The sequence below is a fragment of the Danio rerio genome, chromosome 7 (assembly GCF_052040795.2).
Source record: "Danio rerio strain M-AB ecotype USA chromosome 7, GRCz13ab, whole genome shotgun sequence".
Lineage (NCBI taxonomy): Eukaryota > Metazoa > Chordata > Actinopteri > Cypriniformes > Danionidae > Danio > Danio rerio.
In genome coordinates this window covers 13,435,001-13,452,776 of record NC_141027.1, presented here as the reverse complement: position 1 = coordinate 13,452,776, position 17,776 = coordinate 13,435,001, and the positions used below count along the sequence as shown (strand labels likewise).

General features: G+C 40.1%; 2 protein-coding genes across 6 annotated transcripts in view; both read right to left on the bottom strand.

Moving 5' to 3' along the window:
- The window catches only part of plekho2 (pleckstrin homology domain containing O2), a 189,209-nt gene that overhangs the window by 124,861 nt on the left and 46,572 nt on the right, over positions 1-17,776 (bottom strand). The window lies entirely within an intron of this gene.
- The window catches only part of dagla (diacylglycerol lipase, alpha), a 97,885-nt gene that overhangs the window by 37,907 nt on the left and 42,202 nt on the right, over positions 1-17,776 (bottom strand). For all 5 annotated transcript variants that reach the window (XM_087260596.1, XM_087260598.1, XM_087260600.1 and 2 more), the window contains exons 4-6: positions 17,638-17,739; positions 6,191-6,329; positions 141-228 (exon numbers count right to left, since the gene is read on the bottom strand). In XM_087260596.1, the coding sequence (XP_087116722.1) occupies positions 141-228; positions 6,191-6,329; positions 17,638-17,739 (329 nt within the window). The remainder of the gene's footprint in view (positions 1-140; positions 229-6,190; positions 6,330-17,637; positions 17,740-17,776) is intronic.

Here is a 17,776-nt window from a genome sequence, read left to right as displayed (position 1 = left end):
CTAATACTTGTGTTTAAAAAAGTTTATCATCACAACATACTGTATCCCTGAATATCAGCACATATCTTGTTCTGAGAGTGAATATCTTCCGCTGAGAAAGTGCTCACAGTAACTGATGTGTGTTTGTATCTGAGGCTTACAGATTGTGTGTCTTTTGCTCTGGTGCAGCACATGAAGAATTTGAGTCTTCTGCTCCAGCTGCTGGCTTGACCCTCTTCTAGCCTGTGTCTGAAAGAGACAAAGACAACCCATCTGAGCAAATACCATGAGGACATCGGGGAATTAAAAGTCAACAGATATTTCAGTGCCGAGGCCAAAAATCCAGAAATAGAGGTTGAAAAATGGGTTATGCAGCGTTTACACGAAGCAACTGTAGTTTGGAGGAGGGCTGTAAAAATCTCAGCTAGAAACACAAAAGATATCTGTGGAAATTTGGTGTTGCATTATATACATACTACATAAACAAATTAAAAACAGCTTTTATTCTAGTCTAAATAAAACAAATAAGACTTTTTCCAGAAGAAAAAATATGATCAGACATACTGTGAAAATGTCCTTGCTCGGTTAAACAACATTTGGGAAATATTAAAAAAAGAAATTCAACGGGGGGCTAATAATTCTGACTTCAACTCTATTTTCAACTTTAAATTTAAATTTATAAGCAATTGCTTGTTAGTAGTGTAGTTTATTAATGAAAACGTAAAGTGAAGGGTTAATATTAGGGCTGTCAAAATTAGTGCTGTCACAGACTCAGTCCCAGTCATTCCCCTCGCTGGCCAGCAGAGGTCACCATCATCGGACTATTGACATTACGTCATCCACATACACTGATTGCAGACACACCTGAATCACATCCAATAATCACTCACCACACACATATAAGCAGCACTCACACACACCTCATTGCGAAGTCTTGTTTTGCCCCGGCTAACACTACTGAGCGTTCTCATCCTTGCCTGCTTTCCCGTTGTGAACCTGCTTCGTCTACTGACCCTGTCTTGCTAGAGGTGGGCAAAGCGAGGCCTCCTGAAACACTGAAACTATCGAAGCAAATGTGTCGAAGCTTCGAAACGTTTCGAAACACCACTCTACGGTGACACCTAGTGGTCATTTTATTTGTATTTCACTGAAACAGCTTCAGCAAAGAACAGTTGAGCAAATTAAGGTATGAAAGCCCACTTTGTACCTTAGATTCAACAAATGGTTTAGTCGAGCGGTTAGAGTTCGTGACCATCATACGGTAACAATTGGGTTCGAATCCAAACTGATACAGTTATTTTGAAATGCTTTAATACCAGTTGGTATTGCTTTGGTATTGTATCGTTTTGTTTCAACATTGCTCTGACAAACGAATAAACACCTTGTAAATAAATGTGTATTGTTTTGTTCATAAAACAGGGTTGTTGCTAGATCAGATACAGTTGTGGCCAGAAGTTAAAAATAATTATTTATATTATTAATAAAATTTCCCATTGTATTTTATTAACGTCTATCCAAAACCTAAACCCATCACAGTACTGTAAAAATATAAATTATTGTTTTACAGTGTTACAAAAATGATGCTAAATTGATGGCATATCCGCAGCTGTATCCTATCTAGACTACACCATAAAAAAGTAACATGATTAAAAGACATAAAATCATGATTTTGGAGTATTTGGACTAGTCGGGATTCGAACCCAAAATAAATTTGAAGCACAGTTCCAATATGCACACGTACGGTCCACTAGGCCATACGAGACAGATTCACTAAAAGATCATGTCAGTCAAATGGAGATTCTCCGGGTCTTAAAACGCCTCTGAAATGATCAATGCTTTGAATCGCTTTAATCACGTGACCAAGTGTTTCGAAACACTTTAGTCACGTGACCTGGGTGTTTCGGATCATGCTTCGGTGCAGTGTTTCGAAACACTTGCGCTTCGGGATCTCGACACTGTGTCGAAACGTCAGTTTCACGTCAGCCATCCTTATGTCTTGCCTGCCGCCTGCCTTCTCTCCAGCCTGAATACTGACTCTGATACTAGCCGCCTGCCTTTGAACTCTAGCCTGTTAACCGACTCTGATACTAGCCGCCTGCCTCTGACCCATGCCTGCATATTCATCCTGTGTTTACCAGCCGCCAGCCAAACGACTACATACTACTGTTTGATGTGAGTTTGCGCATGCACAACATCTGTGTGCTATTGGTTATTAAACTGTGTTTAATAAAAATACTGCAAATGGATCCCTCTGTGTCAGCCACTTCGTTACAAGCGCCTTAACGCGTGTGATTAATTTGAAATATTTGACGCGTTAAATAAAACAACGCAAATAATGCAGTTGGAGTTTTTTTATTTCCTGTTGTGGTCGACGTGTGTTCAGGGACGGCATGTGCATAGAGGCGACCTAGTTGGCAGCAGAATAGTGATAGACCCCCCGAGTTTTCACTTTCATCCGCTACACCCACCCCCTCCCTCACGGTCCTTACTTTCATCCGCGAACCGGTCACTTTTCAGTTCAGCTTGCTCTGGCCCTGCGTGTGTTTAACGTGCAAAGAAATTTGGATAAGACACAGGACACGCTTCTAGAACAAAAGTTTCAGTATAAAACCATTAATGTCATTCTGCGTTTTCCTCCAGAGTTTCATGCAATTTCAGGTGTTTCATTTTTAATCTTTAGACTTTAACTGCAGTGCAGCGGTTCACTCTCATTCAGCATATTTTCATTCAGGATGTTTTAATGGAATTTGTTACCTTATGTCGAACAGAAAGAAAAACCTCTGCATTTCGGGACTCGCATGATCCTTTAAGGCAGGGGTCACCAATCTCGGTCCTGGAGGGCCGCTGTCCTTGCAGGGTTTAGCTCCAACTTGCCTCCACACACCTGCCTGGATGTTTCAAGTATACCTAGTAAGACCTTGATTAGCTTGTTCAGGTGTGTTTGATTAGGGTTGGAGCTAAAATCTGCAGGACACCAGACCTCCAGGAACAAGTTTGGTGACCTGGGGCCTCATGTATCAACGCTGCGTACGCACAAAAACTTTGCGTACGCCAGGTTTCACGCTCAGAATCGCTCACGTTTGGATTTACTTACAATGAACTGAACGTGGGAATGTGCGCAGGTTCACGGCAGCTTTCTGGCAGGTGTACGCACATTTTTTCTGCGTGTCTGTTTTATTTCCATTGGCGACTCCTAGAGGCAGTTGTGTTAAATTGCTCTCTACAAAGTGTCTGATCCTTGCAATGGCAGCTGTATGAGACGGGTTCATATAGTAGGTATGTAAGATTTCCATACCATACAGTTGACCAGCTAAACATTAAAGCACAATTTGCAGCGGTCGCCTGTTTTCCCAATGTAATCTGAGCGATCTACCGCATGAACATTGCTATAAAGACACTATCTGAAGATGAATTTGCATGCGTGAATCAGAAACATTTCCATTCAATAAATGTGCATATAAAATATGATGCACAAACTTATTGATGATTCCTACTTGTCTTTCTCTTGATAAATAGTGGGCAAAATCTGATATGTAGCGGGGGAAAAAAGAAAGAATTTATTAGACGCTGGATTCGAGCCGAGTTTATGCTCGAACATGTCAGTACATGATCACATGCTTCTTATGAGGTGCGCCACTGAGACTGCTAAGGGTACTGCAACATTTTTCAGTTATAAACCACACTATTTCTTTTTTAAATGCACTCAGTGCGATGTTCAGACCCAACTGTGTTAACCGCATCAGCTAAACTCTCCCACTCTATTTTTTTCTTTTGTTGTTAATTCCGGAGAACAAACTTGCAAATAACACCGCTTTTCTCTGGTCTACCTCCGAAAGCAGCACCTCCAATTCACATTCTGTTCAAAGTTTCTCTTTTTGCTTGATTTTGCCGTTGCTTTTTCGTTGGGTTTTGCCATTAACATAGTCATTAATATATTCATACGGGGGAGGAGGCAGGGAGGGGTTTTGTGCTCGTGCATGTTGCGCTCAGTTTCACGTTCATTCAGATGTACAAAAGAATATGCGTGAGATTCGGCGTACGCAGTGTTTCATACATCTGAATTTTTTTCTGCGTACGCACATTTACAGCTTTGTGCGTACGCAATGTTTTAGTAAGATTTCCACGCAAGTCTTCGTACATGAGGCCCCTGAGCTTTAAGGTAATCAAAAATCGCTGTTTACATGGTCGACTCTTAATCAGTATTATCTTAATCATTAAAGCGGAGTTTTGGTGTCCATGTAAATGTATCAGTGAAAGTGCTAGATGAAGTAGCAGGCTTTCAAGGACAGCCCTATTGTTTGCCTTTAAGCTGCTTCCATGTGCCCTAACATTTCATAAGTTTGACGTGTTCCCCCCCCTTCACTCAACTTTTGTAAAGCGTCTGCTTCACGTTGCTGTTTCAGAATCCTTGGTTGTATAATACAGCTATACTTCAGAACACTTAGTTTAAGCAGATTTGATGAACGCGATCATGCGTGTTGATGAATCTGAAGGAATCCCTTGTTCACGGGGTGTGATGTACTGAGCGCGATGTCTGTGTGTGTGTGAGTGTGTGTATGTGTGTGTGTGTCCACTTAGAATCCAACATTGAAATCATTTTTGTTTGTTATTGACATTGATTGTTTTGAAATTCAAATGGCACTTAAATGCCTGTGTTTTTATTTCTGTAATAAATACGTAATTAATACGTTTCGTGATTAATCATGATTAACTACAAAATAGTTTGATTAATTACGTTAATCTTTTTAAATTTTTTGGAAAGCCCTAGTTAATATAGATCAGGGGTTTTCAAAGTGTGAGGCGCGCCTCCCCTGGGGGGCGCCAGAGCATGTCAGGGGAGGCGCGGGAAAAATCTAATATAATAAAAATATAATTATTAAGTTTAATTATTATATGTATTTTTTATTATATTTAAACGTTTATTATATGCCTGCTAATACAATGGGTCGGTTTCTGAGACCCACCCCGATTCAAAGCTGTAATGAAGTTCACGGCCCTTTGGCCGCCGTGAAGGAGGCGGAGAACCGAAGCAGTTTTAAAGTGATTTATTAATGACAGTGACGGCAGCTCCTTTTAAACCAAAACAAACGGACGGCAGATCCTCACGGAGACTGCCGTCAAACTGAAAGCAAAAGTAAAATATGTCCGGGTCCGGTCCTCTCTCGGCTTCCTCTGCCCTTGTTCCTCCTTTTATGATCCAGAGCTCCTTCCGTGGGATCTGAGGCAGGTGCGCACCGCAGGTGTATCCACTTACGCGGTGGCCTCACTCCGTTCCCACGGCGCTCAGCCACGCCCCCTCGCCACAAAAGCCTTCAAGTTCAGGGCTTAAACCCAAAAGACGACGATATGATGATCAGTATTTGAGTTTATGATTTACGTGGACAGGACCAGCTGATCAACCACGACCTTTATGTGTGGTTTGTCAAAATATTTTGGCTAATGACAGCATGAGACCCACTAAACTTCCACTGTTTTGACTGGGATAGACAGTTCTTGGAACTGTTCTATTCATATTGAACCATCATCCTAGTTTTAAAAACGTTATATTAAAATACTTGTTATTACTCTGTAAATAATTGCACTTTCATGCAAATGATGATAAAAGTGAGTTAACAGTCTGACATCTGTCTGTGTCTTTATATACACTGTATATATATATATATATATATATATATATATATATATATATATATATATATATATATATATTTATATATATATATATATGTGTGTGTGTGTGTGTGTGTGCGTGCGTGCGAGCGTGCGTGTTTGGGAGGAGGGGGGCGCCAATGGATAAGTTGTGTCAAAAGGGAGGCCCACTGTCTTAGACTTTGAAAAACCCTGATATAGATTATATATCAATAAACCCAGTTATTAAAATTTTAGCGCTAGCTATCAATAGTAAAGTGCATAAGGTGTAGAAATATGCATTTTATTCTGACTGGCAATCAATTTACAAAATGGATTTAAATGATAAAAAATACTGCTCTCTTAAAATAAAGTAATCCAAAACAAACATTTTAAAATCCGGCAAAACATGAGAATCTACAACTTGTGGAAATCTCCTTAACTTTCTAAAAGTCAGTCCATCAATAAAGCAATCGATTGTACATAGCTGAAAATGAAGATTCATTAAAACAAGATGGCGTCTGAATTTAGCTGAAGAGAATTATGCTGAAATAAGTCAGTGTGTAGCATCGAGCATTTTTACCTGAGTGTGTATGTTGTAAGGTTACGCTGACGTCGACGAGTTGCTTTCAGCTTGACAAAGGTCCGTCCAGTGGGGTCAAAGGTGCACATCATGGTGAAACACACACTGAAGATGACCAACCAGTTACATGCCACAATGCCTGCAAAAATAAGCAAATAAGAGAAATAATAATCTACTCGTTTATTCAATATCCACCCGATGCTTGTAGAGTAAGTTAGAGAGAATTGTGCAAAAACACAACCAATGGCTGATTTTACAGTACATGTGTTTTAAAGTATATAAAGGTCAAAATTATTAGCCCGCCTGTGAATTCTCTTTTTTTAATCATAATTTTCATCATTTTATTTTTTTCATCATTTTCCAAATGAGGTTTAACACGGCAAGGCATTTTTCACAGTATTTCCTGGAATATTTATTTTAGCTAGAATAAAATCAGTTTTCATTTTTATTGGTCATTATTAATAGCCCCCTTAAGCCATATTTTTTTAGATGGTCTACAGAACAGACTATCGATATACAATGACCTGCCTAATTAACCTAGTTAAGCTTTTAAATGTCATTTTAAGCTGATTGAATACTAGTACCCTAAAAAATAGCCAGCAAAATATTATGTACTGTCTTCATGGCAAAGATAAAAGAAATCAGCAATTAAAAGGGAGTTATTTCAAGAGTTCGCCCTTAGCTGATGATTGATTATAAAGCTTGTTTGACATGCTGTCCTGGGAGAGAGCCCTGAACTCGTGAGATCCTCGAGCCCGGGGCTCCCCCCGTTGCAGGGCGAGAGGGAAGTCAGAGTTCAGGTAGGTCTCGAGTACTCCCCTGCTTGATTATGTTGGATATAGAATAAAACGTTATGAAGTGTCTATGCTGTCAATTTACTTATGTTACATGTTTTTGGTCTGTGGGAGGAAACCGGAGAGCCCGGTGAAAACCCACGCAAACACGAGGAGAACATGCGAACTTTAACTCCTATGGTTAAGGAGTCGTCTGATTGGTGAATCAGCATTAGCTAATGTGGACTAGGTGCTATCAGTCATAAGCGCGTGCTCCTCTCGAAATTAGTTTATAAATAAACTTCACTAAAACTATTATGTTCAGAAACGAGTTGAAAAAATCTGCTCTCCATTAAACAGAAATTCAGGAAAAAATTCTGACTTCATCTGTATCTAACAGAGAGTACTATGAGTACTTTAAGTAACCCTAACAAACATTAATGTCAAACTAACTTAAAAATGTTTTTTTTTTTATGAAATCATTAAAGCTTATTTATCATAATCGGCTTTCATAGTGTTTTTTTGCTGCTAAGTTGTTCTTCATAAATATTAGTTTCTGTGTGTCGACGTAACATAATTTCGCTCTGCATTACATAAAGGAAACTGCAACTGAACTGAAGTTGTAAAAATGTAAATGATGTAAATGATGTAAAAATAAAACTTTTTATGTACAGTGTATGCTAAATTCTTATTCTTTAACATCAATTGAAGGTAGAAAGCCGCCATATAAACCTGCAGCCCAAGACCGGTAACTCACTGAAGCTAAACAGGGCTGAGCCTGGTCAGAACCTGGAGATGGGAGACCACATAGGAAACGGTTGCTGCCAAAGGTTGCTGTTGGACGTGGTGTTAGTGAGGCCAGCAGGGGGCGCTCAACCTGCAGTCTATGCGAGTCCTAATACCCCAGTAAAAGTGAAGGGGACACTATACTTTCAGTGGGCGCCATCCAAGTGTGCCGCAAGCCTACGTTTGAGTGAGGGTCTCGGCCGTTAGATCGCCCCCTGGGGGCTGGCTGCAGTACAAGTCATAAAGCCCGCCTCCTCCGTGTTAATGAAGGAGACTTGAGCCCAAATAAAAAAAAATATTACACTTGCAATAAAATGTCCCGAAAGATAGTTCTGGTCGATTAAGGCACTGGTTATTGTGCTGAAATAGGTGCATATCTTCATTTTTGTAAACAGTTTGTTTTTAGCAGTAATTTAATGCTGGGCGTGTCATCGTGATTGACAGCTGTGATTGACAGTTTCTCAAAGCGCGGCGTCTGAGCTTCGGCAGGAGACTGAAGTAGACTGAAATGTTATTATTCGATTTCTGTGTTATTTTACCATGACAAAATGAGTTCAGCAGTAAACTACAGTTTCTGACATACATGATCCTGGTGGAACACTGTTTATTCGCTAAGGTCAGGGCTTTTTTCAGGCTTTATTAGTTTGCTGATACACGCCTAGCCACCCAGATAGCAAAACACAGTTCCGGCTAGATTCTCGCCTGCCGGAGACTTATCTCTTAGAGCTCAGACTGACTAACGTTACCTCTGCTGGACCTACTCCGGATGCCTGGACTCACTGCCCGATTCCAGCCCGAGTCAATCGAGCCAGATGCGCCGGCCGAGCGAGCAGGCGCTGCCGCATGCGAGCCGGAATCAGCCCGCGACGCCGCGAGTAAGTTATGCGCTGCGGCCTGGAGCTGGCGCGATTGAATATATAAACCCTCATATTTGTTAACGTTATTACATCCATTTGTGTTGATATGACAAGAAACGCATGCTGAGAAGTTCGGGGGGCGTAGTTGAGTTTACATAAAGCGTTTGATTGGAAGCTTGACTCCGCTCATTTTCGCGGCTCCTCCTCTGGCTCCATCAGAAAATCCTTCTGCGCATGTCAAGGCTCCAATTTCAGCAGTCTTTTGCGACAGTTTGTGCCCGTCAAGCAGGCGTTTTGCCCTCAAGGCGTTCAATGGGAAAAAGGGCTGTCGCGTCGTCCATATTTTTTACAGTCATTGGCGCCATCTTTCGGATAAGACGTTAAACCAAGGTGTAGGGCTGTAACCCCTGGTGTCCTGGCCAAATTCCAACCATCGGCCCTTATCCATCATGACCTCCCAATCATCCCCATCCACTGAATTGGCTCTTCACTCCACTAATAGCTGGTGTGTGGTGAGCGCAGTGGCGCTGTTGTCCTGTGGCTGCCATCACATTATCCAAGTGGATGCTGCACACGGCTGGTGGTGTGGAGAGACTACCCTCATGACTGTGACGCGCTTTGGGTGTATGGCCATACACAATAAATGCGCTATATAAGTACACATTACATTAGATAATTACAAACCTGTTTGAGTTTCAAATGTTGGAAACCGGTAACCATTCACTGCCATAGTATTTGTTTTTCCTACTATAGATGTCAAATGGTTACCAGTTTCGGTCCCACTTTATATTAAGTGCCCTAACTACTATGTACTTACATCAAAAAATAAATACAATGTACTTACTGTGTTTATAATGTATTTGAGAACACTTGTGGTGCTCTTGAGTTGGGATAGAGGTTGGGTAATGGACAGGTTTGGTGATGTGGGTAGGTTTAAGGGTGGGTTAAGGTGTAAGAGATGGTCAACAGTGTATTTACAAATGTAATTACAAAAGTTAATTACAGATGTAATTACATACTTGTATTTAATCAAGCATAAGTACATAGGAAATACATGTATTTACACAATAAGTACATGTAACAAACTATTAATTCCTGTGTAAGTACATATTAGTTAAGGCCACTTAATATAAAGTGGGACCCCAGTTTCTGACTCAAATCAAAGTGTGTAAAACTACAGCACAATAGTGAGTAAAACTACAGCACAATTGTAACTGTTAATTTACAGTGCACTTGTAAATTGTACAGTATCAGAGTACTATGTATTATTACATGCAGTATACAGTATTATTATGGCCATACACGATAAATGCACTATATAAAATACAAATTACAATAAACTAATATGTAGACTAATTGGATGATAATGAGCAATTCCATAGAGAACGTCAACCTTGCCATGAAAAAAATTAAGTTCAACAAAATTGCAAAATCCTTTTTAAAGTTTATTGTGTAGGCTTGTATTTTAAAGTGCTGTAAAAAATACTCACAAATGTCTGTCAATGTTTTCAAACAATTATATTTGATTTACCAAAGTCACACAAGCGGCACATGGGTCACATCGATAACGAAGAGTTGACAAATCCATAACCAAGCTTTTATAAACGCAAAAATGTCAAACAAAATTGGAATTGCTCTAATGTTGATCGTGTTGTAAACTTCTAAGAGCCCAAAAAACCAGGGAGAATCTTTCGGTTGTCTTCAAACCAGAAACCTTTTTAATAAGAAGAACTCAGCCTGGCTGTGGCGTCATCGAAAGCAAACTCTAAACTCCACAGCAAACATTATACATTTATACATTTTACAGCATGTAGGTGGGGTCAGTCATGGTGGGGACAGTCAAACAAAGCATGCAAATGAAGTCTGGTAGTCTGCAGGGTGCCATGCCTTCTCCAGGTCTGATCTCATTAGTATATAAGTACATCATTACAACAGTGTGCAAATGATATTCTGGAGACAGAGAAGACAATAGATACAGCCATGCCGTGAAACCGATAATTGCATCACTTTGGCTTAGCCTGTAGTCAGCAAGGCAAAGGTTAAATGTCCCTCCTAGCTGGCATGTCAATGAAATGATATAATTAAAAACCAAAGAATATAACTTTTCAGTTATACGTAGATTATTGTTCATTTGGAATTAAATGATAGATATTTATATTTCCACAATCGCTAATTTAAAAACTGTCTTTCATACATAAACAACCAAGCTAGAGTAAACGTCTGTTCTTAACCTATACATATTGAATAAAATAAGAACTATTGAAGAATTAAAGATTTTTAAAAGATTTTTTCCAATATCGGGCAGCCCAAGCTGTAGCTTCAATCTTTATTTTGTTTTCATTTCGAGTTACGCTCACATCCTGAATATATACCTCATATGCGTATCGCAGACCTTTATGTCGGCTTCTATGTGAAATCAGAATATAATTCGTACTGAAATTAGGGCTGCACAATATATCGTTTCAGCACCGATATCGCAATGTGCACATCTGTAATAGTCGCATCGCAAGATCTGCAATGTCAAATTGGGATCAATGACTGTAAAAAATATGGACGACGCGACAGCCCTTTTTCCCATTGAACGCCTTGAGGGCAAAACGCCTGCTTGACGGGCACAAACTGTCGCAAAAGACTGCTGAAATTGACATGCGCAGAAGGACTGTCTGATGGAGCCAGAGGAGGAGCCGCGAAAATGAGCGGAGTCGAGCTTCCAATCAAACGCTTTATGTAAAATCAACTACGCCCCCCGAACTTCTCAGCATGCGTTTGCTGTCATATCAACACAAATGGATGTAATAACGTTAACAAATATGAGGGTTTTATATATTCAATCGCGCCAGCTCCAGGCCGCAGCGCATAACTTACTCGCGGCGTCGCGGGCTGATTCCGGCTCGCATGCGGCAGCGCCGGCTCGCTCGGCCGCCGCATCTGGCTCGATTGACTCGGGCTGGAATTGGGTAGTGAGTCCAGGCATCCGGAGTAGGTCCAGCAGAGGTTGTCAGTCTGAGGGGTAAGAGATAAGTCTCCGGCAGGCGAGAATCTAGCCGGAACTGTGTTTTGCTATCTGGGTGGCTAGGCGTGTATCAGCAAACTAATAAAGCCCGAAAAAAGCCCTGAACTTAGCGAATAAACAGTGTTCCACCAGGATCATGTATGTCAGAAACTATAGTTTACTGCTGAACTCATTTTGTCATGGTAAAATAACACAGAAATCGAATAATAACACTTCAGTCTACTTCAGTCTCCTGCCGAAGCTCAGACGCCGCGCTTTGAGAAACTGTCAATCACAGCTGTCAATCACGATGACACGCCCAGCATTAAATTACTGCTAAAAACAAACTGTTTACAAAAATGAAGATCTGCACCTATTTCAGCACAATAACCAGTGCCTTAATCGACCAGAACTATCTTTCGGGACATTTTATTGCAAGTGTAATATTTTTTTTTATTTGGGCTCAAGTCTCCTTCATTAACACGGAGGAGGCGGGCTTTATGACTTGTACTGCAGCCAGCCCCCAGGGGGCGATCTAACGGCCGAGACCCTCACTCAAACGTAGGCTTGCGGCACACTTGATTGGGATTATGTTTAACCATAAAATAGAGTTCCTAACACTATAATCTAAAAGTGTGAAGTATTTTTATTTGGATGTGTTTTTAAGGCCTCTGACTGTACAATTTCAAGCTAATTTAAAGCATTTGGACACAAGAAAATACGAAGTTTGCCACTTTAAAGGGCCATGAAACCCCCTGATTTAGCACATTTCAAAACCTTCACTGCAACAAATGATAAAAGCAACACTGACGACCCGCATCTCCAAACAATTCTTTTCCCACTTCTGTTGGCAACACTCTCTGTCATCTGAACACGATTTCAGGTACAGTCTTGGAAGCTAGCATGCATATTAATAAAGTTGCAGCGCGTACACAATAGATTGCGCTGATTGGTTTGAACCAAGTCTTACTCGTGCATTAATGCAGCACACTCAGAGATGTAATACGGTACTCCCAGGTACAGACGTCCAGTCTACACACTGGAATACTTGCTAAGATCTCATGGCCATGACGTGATTTGCTCAAAATAACGCAAAAACAACCAATTTTCACTTTTTAGTGAAATATATGTGTTCTAATAGTGTTTTTAGCAGCGTGGGACACATATACGACTGTCAACAGCTCAAAAAATGTGTTTTGGTGTTTTGTGACCCTTTAACAACGATTAATTGTGTTTATTTATACAATAAAAACTATATGCAGCGTTATTTTACATTTGAATATGGAAATATTTTGTACCTCAATACTGTTGGACTCCAGCGAAAACCATTTATTTTATTTATCATTGTTTTATCGCTTTCATCAGTGCTTTATATCATTTTAGTTTGAATAGTTTGGTGTAATTTTGTATTTTATGCAGATTCACTCACCTACAAAATCATCCAATCAATGTTAAATCATCAAATAATAGTCATCTTATGAAGTTATGCTCATATCGCACAATTTATTAGACCACTTTATTAGGTACACCTGTCCAACTGCTCGTTAACACAAGTTTTTAATCAACCAATCACATGGCAACAACTCAGTGCATTTAGGTATATAGACATGGTCAAGATGATCTGCTGCAGTTCGGGAAGAAAGGTGATTTAAGTGACTTTGAACGTGGCATGGTTGTTGGTGACAGTTGGGCTGGTCTGAGTATTTCAGAAACTGCTGATCTACTGGGATTTCACGCACAACCATCTCTAGGGTTTACAGAGAATGGTTTGAAAAAGAGAAAATATCCAGTGAGCGGCAGTTCTGTGGGAGCAAATGCCTTGTTGATGCCAGAGGTCAGAGGAGAATGGCCAGACTAGTTCGAGTTGATAGAAAGACAACAGTAACTTAAATGGCCTCCACAGATCTCAATCCAATTGACCTTATTCTAAAATGCGGAAGTGCGCCTGTTTTCGCGATTGTCTTAGAACTTCCGATTCAGTCGCCTATGGGAGAAATGACAAGGAATAATAAACGGCAGAAAATGGCCAAACTACTTGCTCTACAAACAAATGTTTGCATGACTACACAGACCAATTAGCAAAATATAATAAGAAAATATTAAATTGCAACATCAAGCAGCGTAACGAGCAGTTGTTAACGTCAAAAAATGAATGGAAGTGAATGTGACCGGAAGTCGCGAGACAAAAAGATTCAAATGGCAGCGCCCACTCGACAGCTGAGAATAAGGTGAATGGAGCACCTATGGGATGAGGTGGAACGAGAGATTCACATTACGGATGAGCAACCGACAAATCTGAAGCAACTGCGTGATGCTATCATGTCAATATGGAGAAAAATCTCGGAGGAATATTTCCAGTATTTCCTGAATCCATGCCATAAAGGATTAAGGCAACTCTGAAGGCAAAAGGGGGTCCAACCCGGTACTACTAAGGTGTACCTAATAAAGTGGCCAGTAAATATATATTGCAGAAAAACAAAATAATGCAATCTTAGTTTCTTTTAATATCATGCAGCATTAACAGAAATTATTACAAAATTTCCCTAGGGAGTGCACAAATCGATGGGGGAGCACTACGGCTGATGCTAAAAGCTTGTCGGACAAAAAGATAGTTTGCATAGTCAATTTGCTTTTTTTTTTTTTAAATCAGCAATTGGAATCGGCCATGAGACATCAGGATTGCAGCATAACGAAAGTGAGTTGAGCAGAAAGCTGTTCACTGTGCTTCTTTTTTGTCAGGACGTGTCTTCTATAGACTGATGATTGGCATGGAAGCGAAGTGTGTTATTATGGCATGGGGGTGGACAATGAGCGACACTGATTCACGGTCAGCGCAGACATGGGTGAAGCTACACTAGGCGTATTGTTAGAAAGTGTGCGTTGAGATTCCAGGACATAAATAGCTGTAAACGGCTTTCAAAATCACAAGATTCTGCAGAGATTAACAAGCGGAGGTTTCCTGAGATTTTAACATGTCTGGACGGACTCATGCCATCGGGACATCTTCGCACGCCACACTCTCTTAAGACTAATGTGGTTTTGAGCTTGTGCTGACAGCGGTGACGCATGTTGTCAGGGTTGATTTGGTATTCAAAAAAACATTGCTAATTACCATCAATAATGTTTAAACAGTTCAGGCAGCTTTATATTTTTGCAGAAACTATAATGGATTGGTCTTGTTGAGTAAGGAAAAAAACTGTATAAGAAGGATGTATCGAGATGATACAAAATGACTATATTATATTATTTTTATAGGCGTTTATAGGGCGTGTCAGAATCCATATTTGCTAATATAAGGACGGAAAAATCTGCTTTGCGCCATGGCGCATAATCTAAAAGGGTTACGTTTATTTTCTTAATGAGTTATAGGTGTGTTTTAAGAATAAACCAATCAGAGTCTTATCTCCCATTCCCTTTAAGAGCCAGTTGCGTTGTGCCTTGGCACATTTGCTATTTACATGACGTAAAGCAGGGGTCACTAAACTTTTGGAAACTGAGAGCTACTTCTTGGATATCGTTTAATGTGAAGGGCTACCAGTTTGATACACACTTCCTAATAACAAATTTACTCAATTTACTTTTAATTACATGTTATTAATAATTAATGATATTCATCTATCTGAAGACACTGATCATGTTAATAATTTCTCACAATAGTTGTCAACAATGATTGGAAACAGATAAATATCAACCAGAGCAAGTGTGATTTAAAAAGAATAGCTTCAAAAAATATTAGATGCAGCTTACTGGTATGTGGTGCTATGGTAAGCTAATTTTATAACAGGCCCACGGGCAACTCATGTGATCCTCACGGGCTACCTGGTGCCCGCGGGCACCATGTTGGTTACCCCTGACGTAAAGTAAGTGGAAAAACTGAGCATTTCACTAGCAAGAAAACAGTTAAACAGAGCATCTGCAGCGCGAGAATGATAGATATATTATTGACTTTCACTTTCGCTCTTGGATAGGGAAACCTTTACGCACAGACATCAATTAGTCTATAAAAAATTAATTTCATTTGTTAAGCGCAAAGATTTGTTTCAAAATTATTTCTAAATTCAGTTCTAATTTCCAGCAAACGAATAAAAGAACAATAATAACGAAGTGTGTTCAGAAACCTGAGTTATATCCAAATACACCTGCTTTACCCCATATGGTCTTAAACCTGACAGGTGGGCAAATCTAAGCTTGTTTTTAATAAAACAAATATAAATATGGATATAATAAATACTACTGCTAATAATAATAACATTATACAAAAGCAAATTGTTATGAATAAGCTGAAAAAGCCTCTCAAGATCAAGAAGGCATGGAGGCGGTGGTTTTTCATTTTTATGTAGGTTAGAAAATAATATGTTTTGTAATATTTTAATCCTTTATATTAATATCCTAAATATATCCTTATTATATCCTCTATATATCCTTAATATTTAAATTCTGTTTCATATGTAAAGATATTTGCGTATGGCTCTACATCTTGTGTGTATTAAGCAGTGTGTAAGCGAGGCGCAACTCTGCACTGGAGTTTAGACCGGCTTTGTTTTGGTCTATTGAAAAATCTTTTTGTAACCTCGGGGAGTGACACATACAACTGAGGTAGGATCCAAAATGCAGGTTTATTCATAGTCAGGCAAGCAATGGTCAATACGGGTGCAAACAGGTGTGTGAGGATAATCTAGAATCGTAGTCGAAGTAACATGCAATAGGTCGTACGGCAGGCGGCAGACTAAGACAGGAAAGCTAACAAGGCTAAGGTAGGTACACAGGATAACAACACTAGGAAACGCGTTGTAGTGCTACTTACAGTAAACAAAACTCGGCAAACTGAATGGGTGAGTAAGTGGCTTAAATAGTGTGTGCAATCAGTCTCTGACAATCCTCAGGTGGTGCGAGTAATCAGTCTAGATGAAGAAGCATGTGTGAGTGTGACCGGAGTGCATGTATGAATATGTAGTCCAGAAATGGCAGAATTGTAGTCCATGACTTATTGTGAGAGAGATCCAGCGATCCAAGGAGTTGTGATCGCTGGTGATTGTGACACTATTATAGGCTGCGTCCGAAACCGCCTACTACTCAGTAGGTACTGCATTTGAATTTAAACGTACTACTCGGCCGTTAGAAAAGTACGTTCTATACAGTATGAAAGTGAAAAGTATGAATGGAATTCAGACGTACTACATCCGCCATTTTTTCATTGTCACGTGACCTACCTGCGTCAATTGCGTCGCTTTACTCCCATTCATGAATTCACTCGCGGGGCATCATGGGATAGCGCAGCATGCATGCGATGCGCACTCCAGAATCTCGCCGGAAGTAGTAAGTCATCCGGGTACTTCTCGCATACTGATTTTTGAATTCTATGAATTCGGACATACTACTCGGCTCGCATACTGATTTTAGCGTCCTATATAGTATGGAAGTATGCGGTTTCGGACGCAGCGATAGTTTCTTAAAATAGCAACGTGCCAGCAGTGCGCCTCAGAACGCCTTCCTTTTTAGACCAGAACGCCTATGGGCGCACATATGACCGCAAATGCATTTGCTATTTAAACAGTGTGGCGCAAAACATCCAAACAACTTTTGCGCCAAGCTGAAACTAGCAAACTATTGCGTCGCGCCTTGCGCCACATTGCGCCAGGTGTATGATAGGACCCTAGGAGTCTTTCAAAATAATAAAGGCACAAATTATTCTAAACCAATAATGTAAGTTGCGACTATTAGAGGTAGTTCTTTAACATTTACACAGAAGTGACAAATAAGGGTAGCATAAGAAACGCAGAGCACAAAGTGTCCCAGTTTAGCCTTTAACTGCGGCTGACTGATGATTCAACTTGCCACATTAATTCACAATTTGAAATGTCTTAAAACGTGGCTCTGATCCCAGAATTATGATACATTTGTTATGAACAATGTTATCTTTTGCTTTGCGTTCGTCTGAGAAAGAAATCAAATGAGATGCCATTTATATGTAAGTGCTTTAATTTACTGGATTACCCAACAGCGGTTAGATTTCATACTGTACATATATTCATGTCTTACCGAGGGCGAGGTTCTTAGCGGTGATGTCTGGGCAGGGCTGGTAGTACTGCACCAACCAGGCGATGCCCACCACTGCATACACCAGCTCCACGAGCAGGATGGCTGCAGAGAAGAGGAATAAATAATGCCAAGTGTTGAT